This window comes from Phialemonium atrogriseum (genome assembly GCF_030411735.1).
Source record: "Phialemonium atrogriseum strain 8032-3 unplaced genomic scaffold QBC33scaffold_7, whole genome shotgun sequence".
In the NCBI taxonomy this organism is placed as follows: domain Eukaryota; kingdom Fungi; phylum Ascomycota; class Sordariomycetes; order Cephalothecales; family Cephalothecaceae; genus Phialemonium; species Phialemonium atrogriseum.
The window spans coordinates 601382-626331 of record NW_026848144.1 but is presented as its reverse complement, the minus strand read 5'-3'; the positions used below and the strand labels follow the sequence as shown (position 1 = coordinate 626331).

Below are 24950 nucleotides of genomic sequence, written 5' to 3'. Positions count from 1 at the left end.
CACCTTCCCACCTAGGATGGCCTCTCGGCGCCTGTGTAGGCTATCACGTTTTCCCATTGATCGTCTATATAATGCCCGAGACATCATCTGAAGAGGTGGTCACAAGCAGGCTGCCCCTCCACTCTTTCTAAACACATGTGCAGCTCTTTTGTGTGAGGCTCATTCCTTTCGCCTCTCAGTCTCTCGTTGATATTTCAAAGTCTCGAAGAAGAAGCTGGATATATAGCTCTCCCTCCTCTCTTAATACCAGAGACCAGCATATAATCACTCCTTGATTTTACAACCTATATATGTTCAAGATGGCAACTCTTGAGGAAGTTCTCGAAATCCAGAAGCAGCGTCACATCCTGCAAGCCCCTACCTCGAGCAAGGCAGCCCCTGCATTCACGACGGCGACTGCTCCGACCCTGGACATCGCGCTGGAGAACACCACCGATTCGTCGAATTGCTGGGCCTACGTTACGGGTCTGGACATCAACAAGAACAATACCGTCTTCATCCTGCAGAGCGATGGAGTCACTCCATACTATCCCGCATCGCCCGGGGATGTGGGGTCCCCCCTGCAGCAGGACTGTCACATCAAGCTCGGAGCGCCCGGATCGACTACACAAGTCACCATCCCGCAGCTTGCCGGCGGTCGTATCTGGCTATGCCGGGATTCGCAACTCAGGTTTTTACTAAACCCCGGACCGGCCGTAGTGGAACCATCGGTGACGAACCCGAGCGACCCGAACTACAACCTCTACTGGTCCTTCGTTGAGTTCACCTTCAACGACTTCCAGCTGTTCGCCAACATCACGTACGTCGACTTCGTCGGCATGGCCATCTCGATGACGCTCGAGAACCAGTCCGGCCAGATCCAGAGCGTGCCGGGAATCCCAGCCGACGGCCTCGCGACCGTCTGCTCCATGCTGCAGGACCAAGACGCCAAGGACGGCGCCGGCTGGAGCAAGCTCATCATCAAGCACCCGTCGACGGGCGCCGACCTGCGGGCCCTGTCGCCCAACTCGGGCATCGTCATGGACTCCAGCTTGTTTGAGGGCTACTACCAGCCTTACGTCGACGCCGTCTGGGCCAAGTACTCGTCCGACACCCTCATGGTCGACACGCAGAACCAGTGGGGAATCGTCAACGGGCAGGTGACAAACGGCGAGCTGACCTTCGCCGACGTCGGCAGCTACGCGCAGCCGAGCGCGCGCGACATCTTCGCGTGCAACAGCGGGCCCTTCGCCGACCGGGCGGACGACAGCAACAAGGAGGAGATGGGCAACATCACGGCGCGCCTGGCGGCGGCCTTCAACCGCAGCACCCTGCTGGTCAACCCCCGCCAGCCCGACGGCGAGGCCGTCGCCACCTACTACGCCGACCCCGTCACCAACCACTACTCGCGCGCCGTCCACGAGGTCGCCGGCGCCGGCAAGGGCTACGCCTTCCCCTACGACGACGTCGCCCCCACCGACGACGCAAACGTCGCCGGCACCGTCTCCGACACCGACCCCAAGCTGTGGACCGTCTCCTTTGGCGGGGGCGGCGTCGCCGCCACCTCCTCCGCCCGCCGCACCTCCCGCGTCTCCGTCAGCCAGATCGCCCGCTCCGGGGGGTCGGGCCGGCAGCACGTCGGGAGCGGGTTGTCCCGTCGCGACCCCATCGAGCTCTCCGCCACCACCGCCGAGGACGAGAAAACCGCCCTCGCCGGGCGAGACGACGCCGCCAACACGGACCTCGAGAAGGGCCTCGCCAAGCTCCTCCTCGCCGCTGCCGACAAACCCAACATCACCGACGCAGACGCCGAGACTCCACAACGCCACCACCCCGTGCGCGCGCTGCTGCGGCGTTTCGGGCTCGGGCTCGGGACGACGCGCGCCCCGCGGCGGCCCGCGCTGGATGCGCTGGTCGCTGCGGCGGCGGAGCTGATCCGTGTGGCTGTGCGGTCGGCGGTCGGGAGGGCGGTGGTTGTTGCTGTGCTGGTGCTGGGGTCGTTTGTGCTGGGGGTGTTTTGGCCTGGCGGTGGGGAGATTGGTGCTGGTGCTGGTGGGGTTGTGGGCGGCGGTCTTGGGGGTTGAGAGGTTGGTTGGTTTGTACCTTTATTTCTCTTGTGGTTTTGGTTTGGGATGGTCCGAATGGCATTTTGGATTTGGAATGGCATGAACCCGTAGGGTTCTGGTTGGACTCCTTTTGGGTACTTCGGTTTAGTGTGTTTCTATTCCCCCTTACAGCCCCTATATACACACGCCCGCTCTTCTGTTCACACTCTTCTGTGTTACTAGCACTCGCTATCATACCGTTTATTCACGGCCTTTCCCCGACACTGTATAAACCTTCCTACCTCACTCCATTCATATACAACAGAAACCGTCAACCTGGAAAGGTGAAGCAGGTTCACGAATATTGAGGACATGTGCAAACCACAAACAGCCAGGCGACAATCCTCACACTCACACACCGCTCCACTTCCCAAACTTGAGGTACCGCTTATACATCTCCTTCATGACCACCCTCCCGCTCGCATCCATCGCCTCATTCATGATCCGCCTCCCCTCGGGCGTCGTGATGTCCAGCACCGAGAAGGCCGCCGGCTCGAGCGCCTCCCTCACGGCCCGCGGCACGTCCCGCTCCAGCTGCAGCCGCACGTACAGCATCAGCACTAGGTACATGTGCCCGCCGGCCGACCGCCTCGCCGCATCCGTCGCCGAGTCGAGCCGACCGCCGCCTCCCGTCCCGCCTCCGCCCCCGCCTCCGCCTCGCTGCACCGACGCCGCGCTGGGCTCGCACACCAGCGTGAGCAGGCGCGCGAGGAGCCGCGCGTGCCCTTCCCAGTGTGGGTACCGCGCCGGCGCCGGCGCCGGCGCGGCGCCGTCCCCGCCGGAAGAGGCGTAGGGGTGCGTGAGCAGGGTGCGGAGCAGGGACTGCAGGGCGGCGACGACGAGGTGGAGGTGGCCCTCGAGGCGCAGGCGGTGGCGCCTGACGACGGCCTGGGCGAGGCGGCACAGCCAGCCGAACGCCTCGGGGCGGGCCGACACGACCGGGTGCGTCGCCGCCTGCGAGCTCAGCGCCGAGACGGTGCTGAGGGTCAGCTCGACGTTCCACTGCGTCATGCAGCCGGGCTTCTCGAGAATCGCGTGGAGGAGCTGCGCCACCAGCACGAACTCGGCCGGTGTCCGGGAGGCGCGGAGTCTCTTGCAGAGGGCCGTGTGGGCTGTCGAGAGACTGAACTCGCCTGCGAAGGCTGGCGATGCATGGGGCCCTGGGACGACGGTTAGTAAGCTTTCGAGAAAAGGGCAAACATGGTGTGGCTTGCCTTCGAGACGCTGGACAATCCGGTAGGCCGACAACAACTGCGAGGTCGTGTCGGGAGCGTCGTCGAGCTTGGCGAGTAAAGTCCGGAGGTACTCGAGCTTCGTATCTTCGTCCGCATTTTGGATCGTAGTATCGACGAATTCCAAGATCTTGGCTTTGTCGAAGGCGCCAGCAGCGGCGCCTGTACCATTCTGATCAAGCGTGGACCGTTTTCGTTGCAGCCTCGGAATCCTGCCATCCGTGGCACTAGATTTCTCTGGTTCTTTACCGAAGAGCCTTGCAAGCAGGATCTTCAAATCCCAGTGGCTATCATAGCCAGCCAGCGACAGCTGCTCGCTTGCATCCACCAAGCACGGCAACGAGGGGCCAACAGCCTCGGAGATGGCAGCTTGGTCTAGGATGTCTGCCGAATCGAGAGTGGCCAGTAGCGGTGCCAGGTGAGAATCCCAGTCTTGTTGGTCCCCCCTTTCCCACGTAGAACAGAAATGGCCCACAGAACTGCGAACCTCGGCGCTCATAATCTGCTTCAGACTCCCAATATCCAGATCCGGCAAGGCCTTTAGCGCCGAAGGCTGTTCTAGTGCCGATACAAGCGTCTTCAGAAGAACCATGCGGACGATCCGATTGTGGTAAGGGCGGCCGGAAAACCAAGTCGGAGGCTGTGACGCCGCTTCCAGGAGGTATTCCCGCTCCCGCTTCTCGATGTTGCTCGTCATTTGCCTGGAGTCAGTCAGTACTAGTTCGGATACTTGGTCGCCTCGCGTCAGACTTACCTGGTCGTCAGTATGGCGAGCTCTTTCAGGAGTGGTAAGCAGTCATCCAAGACGGCGATCTCGTGACGTCCATCGACTCCAGCCAGCTTAGCCAGATATGCAGCTAGCTCGTAAAGATGTCCGAATTTTATGTTCTGTTCTTGTTGTGAGTTATGGGGAATCAACTGTGGACGTCCCTAAGGTACTTACTGGATAGAAAGTCGGCCTCCTCATAATTTTGACCATCAAACTAGTCGTCCTCTTCACATCAGAGATGTCAGGACTGACGGCCGAATCGGGACGCGGTCCCTGGTCGACCAATAGCCCCATGATCTGTTCTCGTTGCTCGCGCGTTATTGCCTCTAGCGGCACAGCAAGTAAATACTCAGTCGCCGTCCTAAAGACTGGCGACGACCACCCTTCTTTTTCGCCTTCCATCGTTGCGATGATTTGGCCCAAGAAGTTGTCTGCTTCCGCAATCAGTTGGGAGTACATTTCAAGTATGTAATAGGGCCCTACCCATGATGTTCCGATTATTGATATTGTTTTCGCTTGCGAGAAATTCGGAAACAACCTGGTTGTTGCTGATGCCCTGTGGAACGGGAGAGAGAGCGGACAGGAGGAAGCCCGGGCATTTGCCGGTCCTCTCCACTACCAGACTATTATTTTATCGATGAGCATGCATTCTAAAGCAGGAAGTAGTTACGAGTTGAACCTCTCACCTTAGTAGCTGCGGAGACTCGACCAAGAGATAGTTAATGTAGGGGGCCGCGGCAGGGTTCAGCTCCGGACCTGCTGGGTGGACAGCTCCATTGGTGAGGCGATCCAGGAAGCCACAGGCAGTAGCAGCCGCCTCGTCTTCATGCTTGCCTCCAGGGTAACTCGCGAGCCAGGCTGCGGCAGAGCACCGGAAAGCATGAAGGGTGGCATCCTCTGCCAATGGCGATTTCTCGAGGACCCCCCTAAGCTCGGGTGATATCCGTGCCCATATGAGCTCGGCTTGCTCAAGTGTTCCCCACTCAATGGAGCTCTCGGTAACAGACCATATGCAAACAGACACATCCATTGGCAGTGATGCCGGGCGGTCCCTGCTGAAAACCATCTCGAACAAGCGCTGGCCAATGGCGTCGATGAGCTCGACTTGGGTAATCTCCTTGGAGATTGCCGCCAGAATGAGGGCCAGGGCGGCGACCTCGGCCAAGCCGTCCTGCGAATCAAGCCAGTCCAGGAGAGAAGATATCTGCTTGATGTTCATCGACTTCTGGAGTGAGAGGGCGACCGTGTGGTTGAGCCGTTTGTTGTACCATATATGGTAGCGATTTGTCGTCTGTTCGAGATGAGGTTCGGTGAAGGCGAGATACTGGAACCATTTCTTGACGAAACCTGCCAGGTCGCGTGCCTTTGCAAACCCATCCGCCAAGGTGATGATGAACAACGTCGCCGTCTCAAGATCCTCGTCACTTAATGAATCGGCCCCTCGTGTTCGGTCTAGAACCTCGTGGAGTAATTCCTGCCGCTCTTCGGCTATGAAGACATCTGGGTTGATCTCGGCGGTACGGAGCAGCAAGGTCCAATGCGTCCGATCGGGACGGAGAGCATTTGCTTTGCAGACCGAACGCAAGCCCTGCAGAGAGAGTACAACCTCTCTCCCATGGACCATGTCCATCATCGCCTGCAATGAAGCCGGTCTTTGTTCGGAGGTGCTAAACCGCAGAGACTCTTGAATAATATCGAAGACAGCTTGAACCCAGGCCTCGTTCTCCCTCTTCGCCGATTGAGAGCCGATGATACGAGGCGACGAGATAACCAAGTCAAAAATAACCGGGTAGGAAACTGCGTCAGATTGAGCTGCCATCTGAACCGCAATCTCTATAGCTTCCGTTGTTCCTCGATTCACAAATGCTGTCCTGGCTGGGAGCATCAGGCTGCGGGTTAAGAAGCGTCTGAGATCCTTTGCCCATCTGGTCTGTACTTCGAGTGCTAAGCCCAGTTGCTGGTCACGCAGAGTGCCTGTCAGTCTACCGAGCATACCGAGGCTTGCTCGCGAAAGATAAGATGCGACATCCAGCACCTCGCCATCTTTCTTGATATGAAGATCCAAAATGTTGGAGATAGTTGAGATCCACGTGTCTTGCCCGGTGTAGGGACTAAATTCCGTATAGTCCATGGCCAGTTCACAGATGGCGAGCGCGGGGGCAAGGATGTCCTTCAAGTTGTTGGTGTAGGAGCTGAACAGCGACTTGATGTGCTCCGCACCCATCGGGTCGTCTCTGCCGGTCCCATCAGGCTTCGAATCGAGTCGGGCAAGGAGTGACCGGAGCGACGCGAACAAGGCCTCAGCTGCTCGTAGGCAGCTTGGCAACTGCCTCTGCGTCTCGGGATCGAACGACACGGGATCCAGCTTTTTCCTCTTCGAAGGTCTAGCTTCAGCCTCATCGGGATATGCGTCGGCCATTACTGTATCCGAGGAATCCCCATCCTGGCTGGAAGAGCTTTGCACCTCGGCCTCGGACAGATCCTTCACCGCCGCCTGGAGAACATTGACAAAGCGCCTGTCTGCCAGGGACTTTGCCAGGGAAAAGAGAGGGATCGAGGAGAACAGTATGCTCAGGATGCGCCAGGTCAGGGGATATCGTCGAAGCCTCTCCGCGTCGGCCGAAGACCCGTTCATATTCTTCAGAAGCCATCGGACAATCACCTCCTCGGCGGCGTGGAAGTTCCCCCCTGGATAAACCTCTAAGATCTTCAGTATCTGGTCAAGCTTGTCGGGAATCGTCTCGACATCTCCCTGGTCGAGGGTCCTGGCCGCTTTGACGAGGGCCAACTCGCCCGGCTGAATTTGCAACTTTAGCGGGGTACTATTTTGGCTTTAAATCACTCCTCCTTACTTACCTTGTTTTCATGAGCCATTATCGTCGGTGTACACTCGTCGAGTCGGGTGGTTCATGGCGGCTCTATCGACCAATCTTGAATCCCGGTGGTCTGTCGTTGGGGACTTACACAGCCAAGCACCCCTCGCCAGAAAAAAAAACCAAGCTCCCGAAATTTCAAAAATTCTGCCGCTTTTTCCAAGCTACCGACCCGCTGTTCGGCGACCAGGGTCCCCTCACCGCCTTCGGGTGTCAGGGCCAAGCTCAATCACGTCTCGAGAGCCGGGAAACATCTTCAATTTACGACTACGGACTGTACCAACCCTCACAATTTGCCTCCCACGTCAGGCCAATTCGTCAGAGGTATATACCCCCGTCCATGCACGCCACATAATCCAGAAGCCAGAGCTAACGCGACAGGTCTTTCCCTCCCAAACAGCATTCTGCCCACCATGTCAGAGACCTCGATTCCCCCGTCGTCGCCCGCAGGCCCAGTCGCAAGACCCGTCAGCGAGGCACTTCTAAACGAGAAGGTGCGTTCCGAACAGCAAAACCCCCAAGGCCTGACCTGAATAATTTGGTACTAACAACAGCCTTCCTCCTTGCAGTGGGACCGCTGCCTGTCCAACCTGCTCATCAAGTCGACACTTGGCCTCGGCTTCGGCGTCGTCTTCTCGGTCCTCCTGTTCAGGCGGAGGGCGTGGCCCGCGTTCGTCGGCGCCGGCTTCGGGGCCGGGAGGGCATACGAGGAGTGCAATTGGAACCTGAGGCAGGCGGCAAAGGACATCAGGAAGCAGGCGTGAAGCCATGCAGCCAGGGTTTGGTTTTTGGGGCGGGGAGCTGGGACTACTATTGGAAGGGAGGGGAGCCTCGAAAAGGCAGGGCCAAACCAAAGCCCGGTGGTCCCTGTCGTCGAAATAGGGGCCAAGAAACCGGGTAGTTGAGGTTGGTTGTGGTGGCCGTATCGTTGGCAGCAGATTGTCTCGATTAGGGGTTTTCCTTGGTGTCAATTGATCTAGATTATTTATAGGTTCGAGTGTCGCAATAGAGCTACCTGTACATCATGACGGGCCTTGGACTCCTATTAACATGCGATGGCCGCCTGAGAAGCTGAATACCAATACCTAGCCTTGGAAGCCGAGGCCGTCTTGCCGGTTGTAGATTGCGGGTTTGTCCGGCCTGAGTAGCCAATTCGACCGGCGCAGCTCCCGAATCCCGAGACCAACATTAACTACGCCGTAAATTGCTCACTGGGACTCGGGATATCGTTCAGTTGAGCCACGTGGGAGGCAGCATTTAACCAATAGACTAAACCTGCAATCGATCGGCTTGAAGGTTGGGTAAGCACTTGTAGCCTGGATACCTAGCCAATCATCAACGCACGTTGCTCTCGACCATGTCTCTTGCCAGCCTCCCTCAGCCCAAAAACTCGCCTTACTCCGCCGGACACCCAATAAGTATAAAGGTGTGTCGGCATGCTGTTTGGGCCATTTTTAGGTATCGCCTTTGGCTCGACACACCAGCCGGGTTGCTCGTCATTCCTCAGGAGGCACGCACCCATCAAGCCCCAAAACGATGGCTAAGCTCAAGTGGTTAACCTCCATCCTCCTGGCCTCCTGCTGGGCGGGCGCGGCCCACTGCAAGAGCACCACCGGGCTAGCGGACCTCGCGCTGCGAAAGGTGCTCGCCGACGCCTCGCAGATCTTCGGCATCTACGATTACGGCGCACGGTGCGGCGGGCGACCGCCCGCATCGGAGTGGATGGGGCGACACCCGGACTCGATGCCGCTGGCCCAGCTGAACATCCCCGGGGCGCACGACACGGCGACGTGGAACTTCAGCCGCGAGACCAGGGACTCGCTGGCCCCCGACGCCGGCGTGCGCGACCCGGCCTACTACCGCACCCAGACGCTCAGCCCCGCGGACGCCCTGGACGCCGGCCTGCGCTTCTTCGACCTGCGGTACGCGCTCGACCCCACCGGCACGACCCTCGTCTTCTGGCACCACGACGCGCTGCTGTCCGCTGTGGCCGGCGTCGAGGACGTCCTGTTCGCCTTCTACGCCTGGCTGGACGGGCATCCGTCCGAGGCCGTGATCCTGTCGTTCCAGTACGAAGGCGGCACGATGGACGGCGCGAGCAACAACGCGGACGTGCAGACGCGCCTGTTCGACATCCTGACCTCGGAGGCCGCGCGCCGGTACATTCTGCAGACCAGGGACGAGCTCGGGACCCTGGGCGAGGCGCGGGGCAAGATCGTCCTGTTCCGGCGCTTCGACACGGACCGGCTGCCGCCGGGCTACGACGCCGGCGCGCTGCCCGGTTTGCACCTGGCGCCGGGCAGGTGGCCCGACAACTCGGCCGACTTCGGCCTCGTGTACAACGACGCCCGGAACCTGACGGCGTATATCGAGGACTACTACGAGCCGGACGACCTGCCCATCGGACTGAACGCCAGCGTCAATATCGCCCGCAAACTTGATGCCACCACGGCGCACTTGGACAAGGCTGCGTCGAGCTTCCCGGATAGCCTGTTTATCACGTTCGCGTCGGGGGAACACAACGATAACGTCCCACCCGTCTTCCCCGAGATCATGGCTTTGGGGAACGGGACCGAAGACACGCCGCTCGGTGGTGTGAATCAACAGCTCGCCAGTTTCCTGGGAGGTATGGGGGGAAAGAGGTTAGGAATTGTGGTGTTGGATTATTGGAACCAGCCTTCGGGTCTCGTGGACGCCATTCTGGCCCTGTAAAGGCCACCGCCTCCGTTGTGATTCTGAGCCATGGCGGTTTCTTGGTCAACTTCTTCGGAGCAAAGAGAGGATAGCAGGATTTTACTGATTTTCCCTCAAGATGGGCCGGTTCTTGGGAGGCTGAAGGCAAATCAATCATCCACTCCCTCGTCACTCCCACTGGACCAACCCTCATGATATTCCTCTGCCATCCCCGCAAGATCGTTGCTCAGGGCTTCGCGATCTTCAAGGCTGATCGACCTTGCCACCGTAGTTCGAAGCAGCTTTAGTCTGTCTGATACCGCCGTGTCCGTAGTGAGGCTCGTGGTGACATCGACCGCACCCTTCAGTGGGTTGCCATCATCGTCTTTAAAGATCTTGGGGAAACTATTAATGAGCGGGAATGGAAGAGAAGTCTTGTATCTATATTTATCGATCAGCATGGCGAAAGTCGCCAAGGCGATTTCACATCACCGGGCTTTAGGGAGACATACCTTCGATTGGTGGGCTTGTTGGGGTTTCGGCGCCGGAACCGCTCATCTTCAGCTGCCTCGTCCTCATTAGCATCATCGTCGACCCCTTGGCCGCGCCTTGTGACAAGTTGGCTGAAGATGCGTGGCTTTCGGAATCCATTCAGCGGCCGGCGGGATTCTAGCTGGTCAGAGGGCGAGAAGTCTAGGTCCAGATGTAGCCCCTCTGACTCGGCATCTTCGCCACTGACTGCCTCCCTCATCCTCACATCCGGTGAATCTTGCGTAGTCTGGGGGTCGATGCTCATCTGGAGATTCGCAATGCTCTGATTCCCCATGGTGTTGAGGAGGTCGGCCATCCCCCCGAGCGTATCACGGTTTTCTCTATCTTTCAGTCGGGAGGGGAGAGTCGCGGATTCTAAAGCAGCTGCAACGACGGCTGACGTGTGCCAGTGTGATGAGGGATCCAGGGCTACATGGCTCCCCAGAAGCCTTGGCAAAGTAATGGGCACTATAATAGAAGCATTCTTATACAGTTCCGTAAGAGACTTGGCTTTGTTAGCGAGTCGAACGAGGCGTTTGTCCTGTATTGCGTTAGCGAGCCTGCCTCCGGAACCCTGTGGCTTTGGACTAACCCTCGGGATACCATGGAACGAGTCCTGAAGGACCCAGACCCAGATGGCAGTCTTTCCGTACTCGTCCCTCAGGCGCTCGATGTAGTCGGAGGCGAAGCCGCCCCAGGCGTCATCGAGGGTCGCCATGAGCTGAATACCCTGCATATGGTCGGCTTCCTCAATAAAGGGGCGTAGATCTCGATCGACAAGATCGTGCTCCTTGTCCAAGGTGCTGAAGAGTTCTTGCCCCGTAGCCCATTTCTCAAAGGGCACCAGGCTCGAGTTCAGCTCGTAGTCATTCAGCTGGATAATCGACCGGGGATGGAAGAAGACACGGTTAAAGTCAGACCAGTACCTAACCGTACTAGTAGTGAGCTCAGGAGGCTCCAATCCGGCATCGAGGCTCTGTTGGTAAGCACTCTGAGGGATGGGCTCTTGTTTCTGGACCACAACTGGTTGGTGCCTGACACATCTTTGCGTTAGTGAGGAACAGCGCATCTGCCGGGCTAAGTAGAGAAACACCCACCAAAGTGCTTGGTCCGACCCCTTGTCTTCGACTTCGTAGAGGGCGTTGATCTTCCGCAAGGAGCCAAACCCGCCCTTCAAGTCATACACGACAGTCCGAGGCATGAACGTCTCGGAACCATCGGCTCCAAGGCCAGCCCTCCAGAGAACGTCATGATCCACCAGGGGCTCTTGATCGCCCGAGTAGGTGAAGTATGATTCCTGCAGTGTTGTCAGGATGTGTCAGGGACTTTGCAAACGGGCAGTTCCACATCTTACCTGGGCGTTCCAGAAATGGGTGGCTAAGTAGTTGCTTTGCTGTCCAAGCTGGACAGTGATTATTTCGTGCATCCTAGCAGAGACTGGGTGGTGGTTCGGTCGTCAATTAAACACAGAAACAGGAGAATAAGAGAATAATACCCATGTCATTGGGTTGAGACGAGGCAGGCGGGAGAATGATTCTAGAAGCTCTCTATATTGCCTACTTAGCTTATCTCTTATCGGCCAATGCGGGGTGAGAGCTACCCGTAGCTTCTAGGATATGACGCACTAGGCTTGCCTCCAAAACCTCGCATGACATGGTATATTCTCGACCTCGTTAAAACCGAACAGCAGTAAACAGCACAAACCCGTCAACATGTCGCTCCATATCAGCAAGCCAGCAGCCTCAAACGAGTCGAAACCCAATAAACTCCCCCCCGTGCCCAAGGTCGGTGACAAGGCGCCCGTGTCCGACCTGCTGCGCTTCCCCCAGCCCAAGCCCACCATAGTAGTCTTCCTCCGCCACTGCGGCTGCCCATGTGAGTTTCCCCACGCCTCAGTCACCTTTGCCCCATCCATCCCACAACCTCCCCACTAACCAGCCATCCCACCCGCTCCTCTCAGTCGCCGAAAAGACCTTCAAAAACTTCACCAAGCTCTCCGCCCAGCACCCGGAGGTCCACTGCGTCGCCATCTCGCACTCCTCCCAGCCCACCACCGACGACTGGATCATCCAGGTCGGCGGTGAGTGGGAAGTCGACGTGCTCGCCGACCCCGCGCGGGACCTCTACGCCGAATGGGGCCTCGGTCTGACCTCGACCTGGCACGCCTACAACCCGTGGGCGCTGTACTCGACGTACCGCCTCAGCCGCGACGAGGGCGTCCGCGGCGGCCCGCAGGGCGGGTCCCGGTGGCAGATGAGCGGCGCCTTCGCCGTCGACGTCGAGGGCCACGTCAGGTGGGCGCGCTTGCCCAAGTCCGCCGATGATATCCCAGACTTTGCCGACGCGCTGAGGGCGCTGCAGCTGGGGGGCGAGGGTCGGGCTTGAGTGTTGGGAGAAGGGGAATCTCGGAGCCTGGGCGTGCGGGAAAAAGGGGGTGGGGGAAGGGAAGGGTGGTTTTGGGTGGTAATGGCCAATGGCAAAGTTGCTTCATGTATAACACACTCGCTCGCTGCTTGCTGTATATTTGCAAGTTTCTCTCATCGCAATCGCTCTGTGCTTCATGGCGCCGCGGAGCATGATGGAGTTAGGTGGCCATGCTATCATTGGTGTCACAGTATGCTAATATTGACTGATATAATTAATGAAACCCAATCTCCAAATACCCATGCCTCCAAAGTAACCCAGCCACTCAAGCTTGCAAGGATCGAAACCATGCAGAGACCAGCGACACAGCTTAGGAAACCGTTCATCATGCATGCCAACTCAGGAGCTCTCCTCAAACACGGCCTCAATGGCAGACACGACACCCCCCACAATCTCCTCGATGACCCCGGCGTCGGCGTTGTAAGCCGGCATGATCATAATGTGGTCGCCCCTGCCGCCACCAGCACAGCCCTGGCCCTGGTAGACGAGGACGTTGTGCGGCTGCTTCTGGGCGCGCTTCTGCACACGGAGGGCCACCTGCATGCCCGGGTCGAAGGGCTCCCTCGTCCCCTTGTCGCGGACGAACTCGACCGCCCAGAAGAGGCCCCGGCCCCGTATGTCGCCCACGTTGGGGTGGTCGCCGAGCCTCTGCCTCAGGAGGGACTCGAGGTGGCGCCCCTGCGCCCCGACGTTGGCCAGCAGGTTTTCCTCCTTTATGATCTGCTGGACCTTGAGGGCCGCCGCGGCCACGACCGGGTGGTTCTGGTACGTGTGTCCGTGGGTGAAGGTCTTGCCGCTGGCCTCCATGACGCGGGCGACCCTCTCGCCGACCAGCAGGGCCGCCGCGGGCTGGTACCCGCCGCCGAGGCCCTTCCCGACCGTCTGGAGATCCGGGACGACCCCTTCCTGCTCCCACGCGTGGAGTGTCCCGGTCCTCCCCATGCCGCACATCACCTCGTCGAGGATCAGCAGGGCCCCGTGTTCGTGGCAGACCTGCTGCACCGCCTTGAGGTAGCCCGGTACGGCGGGGGCGCAGCCGAGTGCGGCCCCGACGACCGGCTCCATGATGACCGCGGCGACGGTCTCGGGGCCCAGCTCGAGGAACTTCTGGGCCAGTTCGTCTCTCTTGCGGGCCACAAAGTCGTCGTCTGGCTCGCCAGCGAGCCTCTGGCGGTAGGGGTTGCAGGCCGAAACCCGGTGTCTGTTCTGGAGAAGCACGGGCTCGAAGGGGCCTCGTCTAGCTACGTGCCCCGACAACGACAGCGAACCAATGGTAGTCCCGTGGTATGATTCGTCGCGAGAGATGAAGTTCACGCGCTGCGGTTCCCCGGTCCAGAGGAAGTACTCTCGGGCGAGCTTCATGGCGCCCTCAACGGCGTCCGAGCCTCCAATATTGTCAGCTGGATCCCGGCACACCTGATAATGGTTGGAGGACGGTAACCTTACCAGAGGACATGATGTACACCTTGCTCATTCTCCCGCCGGTACTGTTGATCAGCCAGTCGGACAGTTTTTGAGCGGGTTCGTTCTCGAAGTGAGCCCACGAGACATAGGCGAACTTCTTCGCCTGGGCCGTGAGAGCCTTGACGACGTCCTTCCGGCCGTGGCCAATGCAGGCAACTGCCGCGCCGCCGCAACCATCGATGATCCGCTGTCCGTTGTCGAGGTAGAGATAGTTTCCCTTCGCCCTGATCAAGAAGGGATGGCCCGGGCCTGACGCCGTTGATGGCGAGCATGGCGCGGAATCCTCGGACGACACATCGGCAGCGTCATTCTTTGGCAGAGGCTGGGCGCGGTCTTTTGGAGAGGAGAAATAGTGTCCCATTCTTTGGACTGGTAGGCTTTGAGGTCTGAGAGCGTGGAGTCAGAAGAGAGATGCCAGTGAAGGAGTCGAATATCTGCCTTCGCTATGCGGAACTTTCTGGCCCCTTTTATACTTTTGTCGTAGACCAGTCTCCTAGGGTGAGAGATCGTTCCCTTGCCTTGGGACACGGAGTCATACAGCAGCCCATAGGTCCGAGGATGCCGTGTTCAACCTTGCTGAACCTGCAGCTGGCCATCGTTTTGCGGCACCAGTACAATAGAAGACGTCAAGATTCAGTCATTGACCAACGCCAGAGAGTGCGTCCGGGCATTTTTCCAATTTCGAACATCGCTAGCGGCGGGTTATTGGGTCTCAAAAGGACGGTGAGGGATGTAAGGAGGCATGGCACGGCGCCTGTTCAGCGGTAACGCACCGCCAAGAATTCATGCCGGCGTCGATCATGGTGGTGGTGACTGCAAGGATAAGCTGTCGGTCAGAGAGCTGGAAGTAGTCGCCCTTGGGGGTAATGGGTGCCGAGTTGACCGATGTGGTGACACATCAAGGGAGGATCACGCGGTGACCAACCCGTTTGTCCGGGGGGAGTAATCCGAGGCCAAAATCCGGCATCATCTGGGAGCAAGTCGGCTGAAAGAAGAAGGACTCGGTAAGAGTAGTGAGCCAATAGGGCGGCCGAGTGCGGCGGCGGAGAACTGGATGGGGAGATAGGGCGAGATCCTGAGCGAGATTCGGTGGTCGTAAGATGCGGTTAACCAAGGATGTCGACGGGATTCTGCAGCGGCGGTATAAACCAAATCCCAGTGTTGCTCACTCAGGTAAGGGGTGCAAACCTGATTGGCATTGTGCCATGTGGAAACACTCGACTGGCTGCAGATAATATTCTGGCATGCGCCTTCTACAGCGCTACCATAGTGTCGGGTCAAGACAGCGAGTCGAAGGTCACGTTCGCTGCATAACCTTTGCCCGGGCTGGCCAAATCAGGTTGATGGGAGGTGAGAAACGTAGGCAACAGCAACGCATGGAGAGCGCAAGATCGGGCACGAGGTGCATACCCTCCCGCACGGTGACATCAGGGCCGACCACATCCACATCAGCAAGGAGGCAGCTCTCCTCGCTGCCTCCTGTGCCTCCTGTGTGCTTCCGCATGTACGTCTGCTGACCGGATTCGGCTGATGCAAGTGTGGGCACATCGACCTGCGAGGAGCCGAGAAACAAGGAAGGAGCCAAGTCAAGTCTACACAGGCCTATCCGAGTCGACGTCCGACCTTGAAACTCTGCAGCTCCGGGCCGAGTTGTATAGGGTCCCGACATCAACGGACTGACGATGGCAAGAAATTGCCTCACTACCCTTGGAGCACGCGAGTTCGTGCCCAATGAATAACAGGCAGCTGTGAAATAGGCTTGCATAATCCACGCCGTGCAAAGCAATTCGCATGCAGGCCCCCACGGATGACTTAGTTGCATTTTGAATCTCCTAATAAGAACATTCTCAAAGGTTCCTCATTCTTTTTGGCCGCGTCTGCGTCGACCGTTCAGGAAAGCGAGACAAGCCCGTAGACAGGAGGCGGTAAGCAGCTACGGCCCAATACTTGATAACATCGGTGTACGCCCAATAGAGATGGGTCGATGGGTAGATGCATTCTGTGCCAGCATGTGGAAAGGTTTCGGCCGCCTTAAACCTTCATCTTTCGGCCCAGTCCAAGAAAGGCATTCCGCTCATGCTTTTCTCTTCGCTTTCCCCAGATTAGGCTGGTTTGATTTGCAGCCACTCGGCACAAAGTCCAAATCCGTTGCGAGCTTCTTTTTCGTTTTTTAGTGCAACAGGCTGCGAGGCCGTCTGAAGTTGACTAATCCGTTTGCTTGTGAGGCACACACAGAGCATTCCTTCTGGGGGAGACGGTCCAGGTCTTGTCTCAGCTACAAGAGACACCAACCTTGCGGATTATCCATCTCCACAAATACCCCATTCCGAGGGGTTGGGAGTGTTGACGTTGGTGGGTTAGAGTTTTTTTTTTTTTAACCTATATTCTTCGTGGGAGTGAAAGTTTGCCTAGTTGGATTGCCTGGTGCCCTGTAGATTGCCCTGGTAAATTTTGGTTGGATTGATCAAGAAGACGACTCCCTGTTGTCAAACAGGGCAATATTGGGAGGCAAGGAGGCGTGTGAGGCGTCTGGCAAAGCCTCTTCACGTGATACTATGTCCTTGCAAGTCATGACAGGGCAGGGAGGATGGGATGCTTCCATATTAGTGGGTCTATTGAAGCAAGGAAGACAGGAGAGACATTGTATGCGTACTCTGAAGGTAGAACTAAATACTGGTATACACCTTAATCTACATGAAGTTACTTTCCCTAGCCTATCAATCGTGCACGTCCATTTTGTGGACATTGGTAAGAATCGACGCGAACCTCTTTCCAACCGCGCTCGATCGAGTCTGTAGTCAGTTTTCAATTAAACAAACTCCAAGTCAACTTTTTAAAAAAAAACTTTAGCTGCCAAATGAGCGCACTTGTGAGCCACAAGCCTTGACGGTCGATCCTTCCCTTTACATCCTCCATTTATAGTGCCCTTTACTGTGGCGCCTCAAATCTGTTGCTACCTCTCAGCCATCTCCATTAATCCCTGGTCATCTTTTTCGAGAGAAGTGCCCGTGCATTCTCGATTGTCAAATCATCATCAGCCCTTTGTCGCATTCGATGCCCCTCGCGACCGTTGCCACGCTGTCCTAGATTTCTCGTTATCTTTCCACAATGCCTCCCTCATCAAAGCGATCACAGAGAACTCGACGAGAGTTGCGCAGCGATGCAAGCGACCGTCCCGACGACTCCTCCCCTTCAAGGCCGCCGAAGCGCAGAAAGAAGGCATGATCCCTTAAAAAGTCGCACAACAGCCAGTCCCTCTGTGCGCTTAGCTAACCGCAGTCCGTCCCTGGTATATAGGCCGACGACGTACCTCCCGAACCAGCTGAGGAAGAGAGCTCCAGCATATTGGCGGATCAATCCGGTCTCACCCTGGCCGATGACGATCAAATCGTCACCCGAGTAACTCAGCATCTTCTCACTCCACCGGATCAGCTGGTCAAGGCAAGCGGCGACCATTCCAATAGCCTCCACGAATCGAACAAGGACGGCGTCAAAGCCTACGCCAAGATCTCAGCCCAGGACTGGACGTACTATGTCACCACTCTCAAGGTCAATATCGGCCGTTCCTCCGACCCGCCCCGAGCCGATCAAGATCAGGAGGATGGAGAAGAGACGGTTCAGATTGACCTCGGCCCGAGTAAGCTGATTTCGCGCCAGCATGCCCTCATCTACTTCCACAACAAGGAAGAAAAGTGGTACCTGCTCGTCAACGGTCGCAATGCGCTCAAGGTCGACGGGACTTCCTGGAGGCAGGGACAGTCAGGCCCCTTGAGCAGTGGCGAGGTCATCGAGGTTGGAGGCATCGAGATGATGTTTGTTCTGCCAATCGAGCTCAGCCCCCTCAACGTCCACGAACAGTATCTACAGCGCGCCGGAATCACGAAGCCAGAGGCCTCGAGCAGCGCGCGCCCGGTGCGACACCCTCTCCCCTCTGGAGACAGTCCGACTCTACAATCAAGCCCTCAGGGCAAACCCGCACGCGGTCAGGCTTTCCAGAAACCTCTCGCGCCCGCACCCCCACACTACAAGCGACCGGGTACACCCCCTTCGGCCAGCAGTCGCACCGTGGTCGAGCAGGCGAAGTCTCCCCATCTTGATCGCACGGGGCCGATGCTCATGAACCCTAACGATGTTGACCTCAGCCTGGATTCGAACAAGCACATCAAGCCCCAGTACAGCTACGCACAAATGATAACTCAGGCCATTCTCAACACTGACGAGGAGAAATTGAACCTCAATGGCATTTACAACTTCATCATGAATAACTATTCTTACTACAAGCATCAACCCGCGTCGGGCTGGCAGGTTTGTTCTCCCCTCACACATGTTTGTTTGCCCTGCAGCCCAATCCGTCTAACCTGGGTCGCAGAACTCGATCCGCCACAATCTCTCTCTCAACAAGGCTTTTGAGAAGGTGGCTCGGTCTACAGACGAACCTGGCAAGGGAATGAAATGGCAACTGGTTCCAGAGGTTCGGGACGACATGATCAGGAGCGCTTATAGGGGTGGCCGTGGTGGCCATCGCGGCTCTTCGAACCCATCCTCGCCCAGCCAGCTAAACTACATCACTCAGAGTCCGAGAGACATGACGGGTAGGGGAGATCCGATGTCGGCACGGAAGCGAAAGGTCTCGCCGTCTGGATCGCCACAGCCCCGCTCGGCCCTTCGCAACTCCCACCTGACTCCAGTCCGGGGTTCGCGGAAGCCGCTCCCTCACGATGCTGGTATCGGTGCAGATGGTAGCCCTCTGCCGCGCCTTCGCAAGACAGCTGCGTCCGAGGTCCGCCTCGGCGATAACCCGCCCGCCTCACCTACCCTGACCTCGTCTTATCTTCAAGAAGACGGAGCCTCGTTCGTCACGCCGGCGCCCCACCGTGTGCATCCCAAACTTGCCCCCCCGAGCACTGCCCAACGGCCGAGTCAGCACATGCCCACCAGCTCACCAGCGCCATTCTGGAAGTATGCGGACATCGGAAGCACGCCACTGAAGCCGGCGCAGTTTGATCTCAGCCCATCAAAAGCCCTCGGGAACCTGCCTGCTAGCAGCAGCCCACCACCAGCCTCTGGCAAGTCGCCGGTCGCGAGCCCAACGAGGGCGGGACGTGAGGAAACTCAAGAAGCCCCCTCAACCGCAGATCCTGATGAGGACCGTGGCTTTGACCTTACAAAGTAAGCTCTTCCTCCCACGCTTATTCTTCTTCAAGCTTGATCCCCCTCCCAGTCCGTGTTACTCACACCATCTCCAGGGGTTTCCAAAGCATTGGCTCGTACCACGCGCCGGTCGGGATTGGCCAAGAGGTCAAGCCAGCCACGAACGGCGGTACGACGAGGACCAACGGAAACGCCTAAATTTGACTCGCTCTTCTGGTATCCTTTGCCAGAGACCGACTAGCGGGGTTTGACTTTGTCAAATGCAAGCTTGTCCTACCGTTTAAGTGATCTCGGTTGCAAGACAGGATGGGGGGAAAGCAATGGTCCAATCATTCGTTCGAAGACACCTGTCTAGGTATTTACGGTTTAGGCAGCTCTTGAGCTGCTCGCCGTCCACGTCGAATGCCGGGCTTTGGTTCTGCAAGCGATTTTTTTTGCCCCTAACCCTCATTTTTCTCTCTCTCTCCCTTTCTATTTTTTGGGTTGGGGTTTGGGTGGGTTTGGCTTTGAGGGAAATTAACCCAGGACCGGGAGGGGCGCATCTTGTGTGATTTATCATTATAGTTTCAAAAAGCTGCTGCTCTGGCTCGGTCTCCAAGCCAGAATAGTAGACAGACTCAGAATCTCAGAGATGATCTTTCTGGCCACATGTCTGGCGTCTCCGCCCATATGCTTACGGTCCATGTTTTGCAACTTAACTACTGGCTAGGTGGAAACGAACTTGGAGGGTAAATAAGGTAGATGGTGAGCGAAGAGTTCTGGTATATTAAACAGAAAGGTTTTACACAATGCTTCGAGGGAGTGGTCCGACTCCCCTCCCTCCCTCCCTTCCTCTTTCCTTCTCCCCGCCTCTCCAAGCAGGCCACGTCTAGCGATCCTAGCTCTGTTGGTCGAGGAAAAGGAAAGAGGGAGAAACAAAAAAAGAAACAAAAAGGAGCGGTGACGGAACAAACCCCCCAAAGAGAGAGGAGCAACCCTTCCCTGCCTTCAGGGTAATGTACAGCATATTATGAGAACACGAGGGTAGGAGGTCCGCCACCTTCTCGCCCCCCTCCCCTCCCCTTTTTCCAGCCAATTTTTTTCGTTCTTTCCACAGCCTCTCTCTCTTCTCTCTATACAGGATGATGAGCCGGGAAAATATGCAGATACAATTACAGTGGTTATTGAAAAGACAAATAAATCCAGACAGAAAACTCCAGGTCGAATGATTTTATGCAACCGTTTTTCTAAAACCCGTGCCTTGGAATGGTTGTTTTTACACACACGGCCCCCTTTCCGTCCTTATAATGAGATTGGTTTCCCGCCCATTTTTTCCCCTATTTGTTGTTGTTTATGATGTTTCGAGACGAGATATCCCAGATGGTGTCTAGTGGATGAGTGGATAGATTGATCGATGGATTGACGGATGGTAGCCCGGCTCGTCAAGCAGTGGTGTTGACAGTCCCGGTACTGGCACTGGCACCTCCCCGTCGCTTGGGGTTGCCACGGCCCGGTCGCTTCTTGCCGGCGCCGGCGCCGCTGCTGCTCTTCTTCTTCTTGTCGGTGCCCTCGATGAACCTGATGAGCTCGTCGATGCTCCGGCTGTCGATGGTGCCCTGCGACGGCGCCGGAGCGCCGGAGCCGGCCGTGATGCCGGCCGCGGAGCTGGAGGGGGTGCCGAGGCTGACGTCGCGGGGCGTGAAGCGGATGCCGGCGCGGAGGCGGCGGGCCTGGACGTCCTTGGCGTGCTTGGCGATGGACACGGCGTTCTGGGTCAGCTGCTCGAGCCAGCTCTCGGCCTCCCTCGTGTTCTTGTCCTCGGGCCCCAGGGCGGCCAGGAAGATGTTGTAGCTCTCGCGCATCCGGTTGACGGCGCCCTTGGAGTCGTTGTCGAGCGCGAGCGCCTGCGCGAGCTGGAACAGCAGCGTGGCCGAGTTGACCGACTGCTTGCCGAAGACCTGCTCGCAGATGCGCAGGGACTCCTCGAACCACCGCCGCGACTCGTGGTACTGCTTGAGGTGCTGTAGCATGACGGCGGCGTTGTTGATGGTCGTGATCGTGTCCGGGTGGTCCGGGCCGTATATGACCTTCCACAGGTCGAGAGCGTGCTTGGCGTATACCAAGGCGCCCTTGCTGTCGCCCAGCTGGTGGAGGAACAGGCTGAGGTTGAGGTAGTCCAACACAGTCTCCGCCGAGTCGATGCCCATGGTTCGCTCCGACACAATGACGGCCTTGCGGGCGAGATCTACGGCCGCCTCCTTCTCGTCAAGCTGGTAGTAGATCTGCGAGAGGGTATGGTAGACCTGTGCTACCTCTGGATGGAGAAGGCCGTAGATCTGCTCGTGCAGGGAGAGAGACTCCAAGAGCAGTTCCTGGCCCAGCTGCTTCTGGCCGTTGTAGATGGAGATGCGTCCGGCCTCCAGGGCTTCCTCGGAGAGAGTGCTACGCGGGGAGGAATCTTTGACAATCGGCACGACGTTGACGATATCGTCGGGGGTGAAGGTATGCGGGGCGGTGGTGGAAGATGCAATAGAAGCCGGGGATCCGTCTCGTGCGTTCTTCTTCTTCTTCTTCTTCCCTTCGCCATTGGCCTGTCCGTTGACGGCGGCCTTATCGGCTGAGGGCTTCTCAGCATTCGCGTCCGTCTCCGGCCCGAAAGCAAAGTTCTTGGATTGGAGCTGAATGCCCAACTTCAGGCAGACTTCCCGGAGCAGCTGTAGATGCTTGGTCTGGTTGTGCCAGCCCTCTTCTAGAGCGTACCGGTACCGGCGAGCAGCCTCGTCCTGGATGGCCTCTCGGAGGCTCGCTGGGGTAACCTTCTCAAAGGCCAAGTCCGCATCGTCATAGAGAACCTTCAACGACTCTTCAATGTCGGCAACGGGCTTGGGATTCAAGCCGGAGCCCAGCAGGCAGTTTAGGAGGTGGGCGATACACGCCGAGGTCAGGGGCAACGGCAGGTATCTAAGATACTTAGCCGAGACGTGCTTGAAAGCCCGGACTACCATCTCTCGGACGCAGACCTCCCTCAGGCATTGCAGACGGGTACCTTCGCTCAATTCTGCGAGTTTGCCGATATATCGCATGTTGATGCCGCGTCTGTGCAGGATGCGGGTAAGCGATCGGCCGTCCATTGGGAAGCTGATGTCGGACTCCTTAAGATCGTTCAAGAAGCCAGGGATGACGACATCGCGGAGGTATTTACAGGCGTCTCGGACGTCTTGCTCGTCCTTGGCCATAGCCTCCTTCTCGGCGTCGGTCTGTGGAAGTTGGCCACTGAAGACGTCTGGATTGAGAGCGAACTTGAAATTCGCCATATCGATCTTGTCATCCTCTTTCGCCGTCGCTTCCGTCGCCTCCTCCTTCACCTCCTCGTCCTCTTCAGGGCTCTTGGAAGTTTCCGACTCGGCCGGCTGCGTCTTATCTCCATCGCCCTGCTCATCCTTGCCCTCCTCTTTCGACTCCGTGTCTGCTGACTTGTCCTTCAGGAGCCCACGCTTTACAAGTTCCGCGTTGACGTACTCCCGCGCCTTCTGTTTCCCGAGCGATTCGACCAGTTCGGGGCGGAGGACGGTCATGCGATGCGGGTACTCAAGGCCCTGGTGCTCATCGTCCTCCAGCCAAGCAATATCCAGGGGCGTAATGCGATACAGATCCAACACGTATTTTCGGCCGTCGGTTCCCAGGAGCCCCTTCATCTCGACACTGGACACGAGGTCGAACTCCTTGCCGTCCTTGTCCCAAACAGTATGCTTCTTGACCCTGAGAGCCTGAGACAGCTTCTCAAAGACTGGCACGAACTTGTCCTCTGCTGCGACCACCTCTTTGCCGTCGACGGCGCCGTACTGGATCTGATTCTCGCCGGGTTCGGGCTGTTTGAAGATGCCCGGCACAATGCTTTGACCAACAATACGCTTGCCGAGGTAGTCGACAACCACAGTGCCCGGGGTGTAGAGGCCGTCGATGTCGAGCTGGTTTACCAGCTTGACACCCAGCACATCCTTGCCTGTGGCAACACGCGCTGCCTCATCCCCGCCCTCGGAAGTGAAGGTGCCAACACCGTCTGCGCCGAAAGAGAAGAAGACATTGTTGTAGACGAATATCTGGGCGTCCTTACCCTCGGTTGGGTTGAGGGGCGCGATCTCTCCACGCGCAACCAGCGCAGCTCCGCGAGCGGCAGCGTCGTTGTAGTCGGCGAAGAGCTTGGAGATGAGGCGCTCCCTGAAGACTCGATCCTGCACTGTATCCCTAGGGAGTTCCCTCGCAGACTGGAACTCCTCGTTCCAGTCCCTCAGAGTGTCCGTGTTCTCCACGCCGCCATACAAGAAGGCCTCTTGCGTGCGGGTAATATCCGGGGTGTGTGAGCAGATGGGCGACGCAGAAGATGGTACGAGCCAAGGAGCTGACGGGATCGAGTTCCCAATTTGAAAAGTGGCCAGGGGGTCCCTTCGGTTGCTGTACTCCTGGAGCTGGGTAAAGGAAGAGTCAAAAGAGGGCGATATCTCCTTAATCAGGGCGAGCAGGGAGTGGGCCGAGTGGCCTTTCGGTGCGGCCCGGGGGAAGGGGTCGAATTTGCTGTTGGAGGATTTGTTCACATAGAAACCCCCGACGTGGGCCGTGATCTGGTACTGCTCCCCCTCATTTGTCGTGACAATGAGGTACAAGAGGTGGCCCTTCTGCCTCAGGTGGGCGGGCGGCGGGTTCCACGAGGACAGCGAGATAGCCTTGACGGTTTTCGGGGCCGGGTCACTCTGAGGCGGGAGAAGTGTTGCCAGGGAAGCTGGAGTGTTGAAATCGTACTCCTTGATGGCAGTGGCCTCGCCAGACTCCTCGGACGGAGGCGCAACATGGTCGAAGAGGGACACGCCAGCGAGGATCCCCTGGACGGTGTCTGTCCGATCCCCAGCAGCCCCAATGAGCTCCCGGATTCTAACCAGGTGGATTCTAGCCTCTTTCTCTGTGTAAGGATCCTCCACCAGGTGTACTTCAGAGTCGGGACCGAGCTCGTTGACTTCGGAGATCTGGACGAAATCGTTGATGCGCTCCCCCTTATGTTCGAGGTGGAAACAGGAGTATTCGAGGGCAGTTGGATGTTCTATAATGGATTGTCGCACCTCGTGGACCTGCTCTTGCGGAGAGACCTAAAGGGGCTAAGCAACGGTGAATCGAATTCGGGATCTGAGCTACCCACCAGGACCTGTAGTTTCTTGGGGTCGTGAGGAAGAACAACAGTGATGTTGAAGATGGCGTCTAGAAGTGGTCAGCTGCGGTCGATGGTGTCGAACATGTACTGCTATACCTTCGTTGGCCTGGTCGGCACTCTCCTGAGCCGTCACAACAGCCTCCGGGGCTCCGGATGTCGGAACCTGGGCCTCTGCAGCTTGCGAAGCTGGATGATTCATCGTCAGCTGGCTTCCGATTGGGGACGAGACAGTGTTTTTTCGTACCTATAGGTGACGAGCTATCTTTCGTAGCGTCGGCCATTGTGTCGGTTAAGTTCTCTAGATTGAGTAGAACTTAGGGCAGAACGAGAGCAAAAGTAGAGACAGCTGGTAACCTGGCGTCTTATCACGACTTTCCTCTGTGACGTAATTACAAGGAGGAAAGGGAATAAATCATACAATGGGCAAGAAGAAGAGGGCCAATTGCACCAGTAGAGAGGTACGAACTGAGGAACTAAACGGAACAGCACTTAGAAGATGGGAATTGAGAGCCGCTGTCGCATGTCTTTTCGTTTGTCAATTTTTGTTTTGTTTTATTTTCTTTTTCTTCT

At 57.5% G+C, this 24950-nt stretch overlaps 9 protein-coding genes across 9 annotated transcripts; 5 read left to right on the top strand and 4 right to left on the bottom strand.

Annotated features, from left to right (window-relative positions):
• Positions 1 to 299: 299 nt before the first annotated feature.
• On the top strand, positions 300 to 2063 carry QBC33DRAFT_513442 (uncharacterized protein; the record flags this gene model as incomplete). Its single annotated transcript, XM_060425979.1, has 1 exon — positions 300 to 2063. The coding sequence occupies one exon, from the start codon at positions 300 to 302 to the stop codon at positions 2061 to 2063; it is 1764 nt and encodes a 587-aa protein (XP_060285425.1).
• QBC33DRAFT_488302 (Urb2/Npa2 family-domain-containing protein) lies at positions 1991 to 7037 on the bottom strand. Its single transcript, XM_060425434.1, has 6 exons — positions 6942 to 7037; positions 4772 to 6882; positions 4569 to 4708; positions 4260 to 4516; positions 4071 to 4204; positions 1991 to 4017 (listed from the first exon to the last, which is right to left on the bottom strand). Exons 1-6 carry the CDS (start codon positions 6957 to 6959, stop codon positions 2436 to 2438), a joined length of 4242 nt encoding a protein of 1413 aa, XP_060285424.1. The 5' UTR covers positions 6960 to 7037; the 3' UTR covers positions 1991 to 2435.
• A 172-nt stretch (positions 7038 to 7209) lies between these two features.
• Positions 7210 to 7983, top strand: QBC33DRAFT_532607 (uncharacterized protein). The gene is made up of 3 exons (XM_060427390.1): positions 7210 to 7282; positions 7359 to 7452; positions 7528 to 7983. The coding sequence occupies exons 2-3, from the start codon at positions 7372 to 7374 to the stop codon at positions 7720 to 7722; spliced, it is 276 nt and encodes a 91-aa protein (XP_060285423.1). The 5' UTR covers positions 7210 to 7282; positions 7359 to 7371; the 3' UTR covers positions 7723 to 7983.
• A 128-nt stretch (positions 7984 to 8111) lies between these two features.
• On the top strand, positions 8112 to 9877 carry QBC33DRAFT_346871 (PLC-like phosphodiesterase). Its single transcript, XM_060423803.1, has one exon. The coding sequence runs from the start codon at positions 8495 to 8497 to the stop codon at positions 9668 to 9670; it is 1176 nt and encodes a 391-aa protein (XP_060285422.1). The 5' UTR covers positions 8112 to 8494; the 3' UTR covers positions 9671 to 9877.
• On the bottom strand, positions 9802 to 11588 carry QBC33DRAFT_557259 (tubulin nucleotide-binding domain-like protein; the record flags this gene model as incomplete). The annotated part of the gene is made up of 5 exons (XM_060429792.1): positions 9802 to 10072; positions 10144 to 10703; positions 10755 to 11196; positions 11260 to 11459; positions 11517 to 11588. 5 exons carry the CDS (start codon positions 11586 to 11588, stop codon positions 9802 to 9804), a joined length of 1545 nt encoding a protein of 514 aa, XP_060285421.1.
• Positions 11589 to 11796: 208 nt separating this feature from the next.
• Positions 11797 to 12822, top strand: QBC33DRAFT_532604 (uncharacterized protein). The gene is made up of 2 exons (XM_060427389.1): positions 11797 to 12037; positions 12123 to 12822. Exons 1-2 carry the CDS (start codon positions 11875 to 11877, stop codon positions 12545 to 12547), a joined length of 588 nt encoding a protein of 195 aa, XP_060285420.1. The 5' UTR covers positions 11797 to 11874; the 3' UTR covers positions 12548 to 12822.
• Positions 12790 to 14820, bottom strand: QBC33DRAFT_346868 (putative aminotransferase). The gene is made up of 3 exons (XM_060423802.1): positions 14489 to 14820; positions 14033 to 14436; positions 12790 to 13971 (listed from the first exon to the last, which is right to left on the bottom strand). Exons 2-3 carry the CDS (start codon positions 14409 to 14411, stop codon positions 12926 to 12928), a joined length of 1425 nt encoding a protein of 474 aa, XP_060285419.1. The 5' UTR covers positions 14412 to 14436; positions 14489 to 14820; the 3' UTR covers positions 12790 to 12925.
• Positions 14821 to 17048: 2228 nt separating this feature from the next.
• Positions 17049 to 19671, top strand: QBC33DRAFT_346804 (transcription factor). The gene is made up of 4 exons (XM_060423801.1): positions 17049 to 17269; positions 17348 to 18355; positions 18420 to 19219; positions 19297 to 19671. The coding sequence occupies exons 1-4, from the start codon at positions 17159 to 17161 to the stop codon at positions 19397 to 19399; spliced, it is 2022 nt and encodes a 673-aa protein (XP_060285418.1). The 5' UTR covers positions 17049 to 17158; the 3' UTR covers positions 19400 to 19671.
• A 738-nt stretch (positions 19672 to 20409) lies between these two features.
• Positions 20410 to 24768, bottom strand: QBC33DRAFT_346780 (clustered mitochondria-domain-containing protein). Its single transcript, XM_060423800.1, has 4 exons — positions 24625 to 24768; positions 24477 to 24566; positions 24369 to 24427; positions 20410 to 24318 (listed from the first exon to the last, which is right to left on the bottom strand). The coding sequence occupies exons 1-4, from the start codon at positions 24659 to 24661 to the stop codon at positions 20623 to 20625; spliced, it is 3882 nt and encodes a 1293-aa protein (XP_060285417.1). The 5' UTR covers positions 24662 to 24768; the 3' UTR covers positions 20410 to 20622.
• Positions 24769 to 24950: the final 182 nt, after the last annotated feature.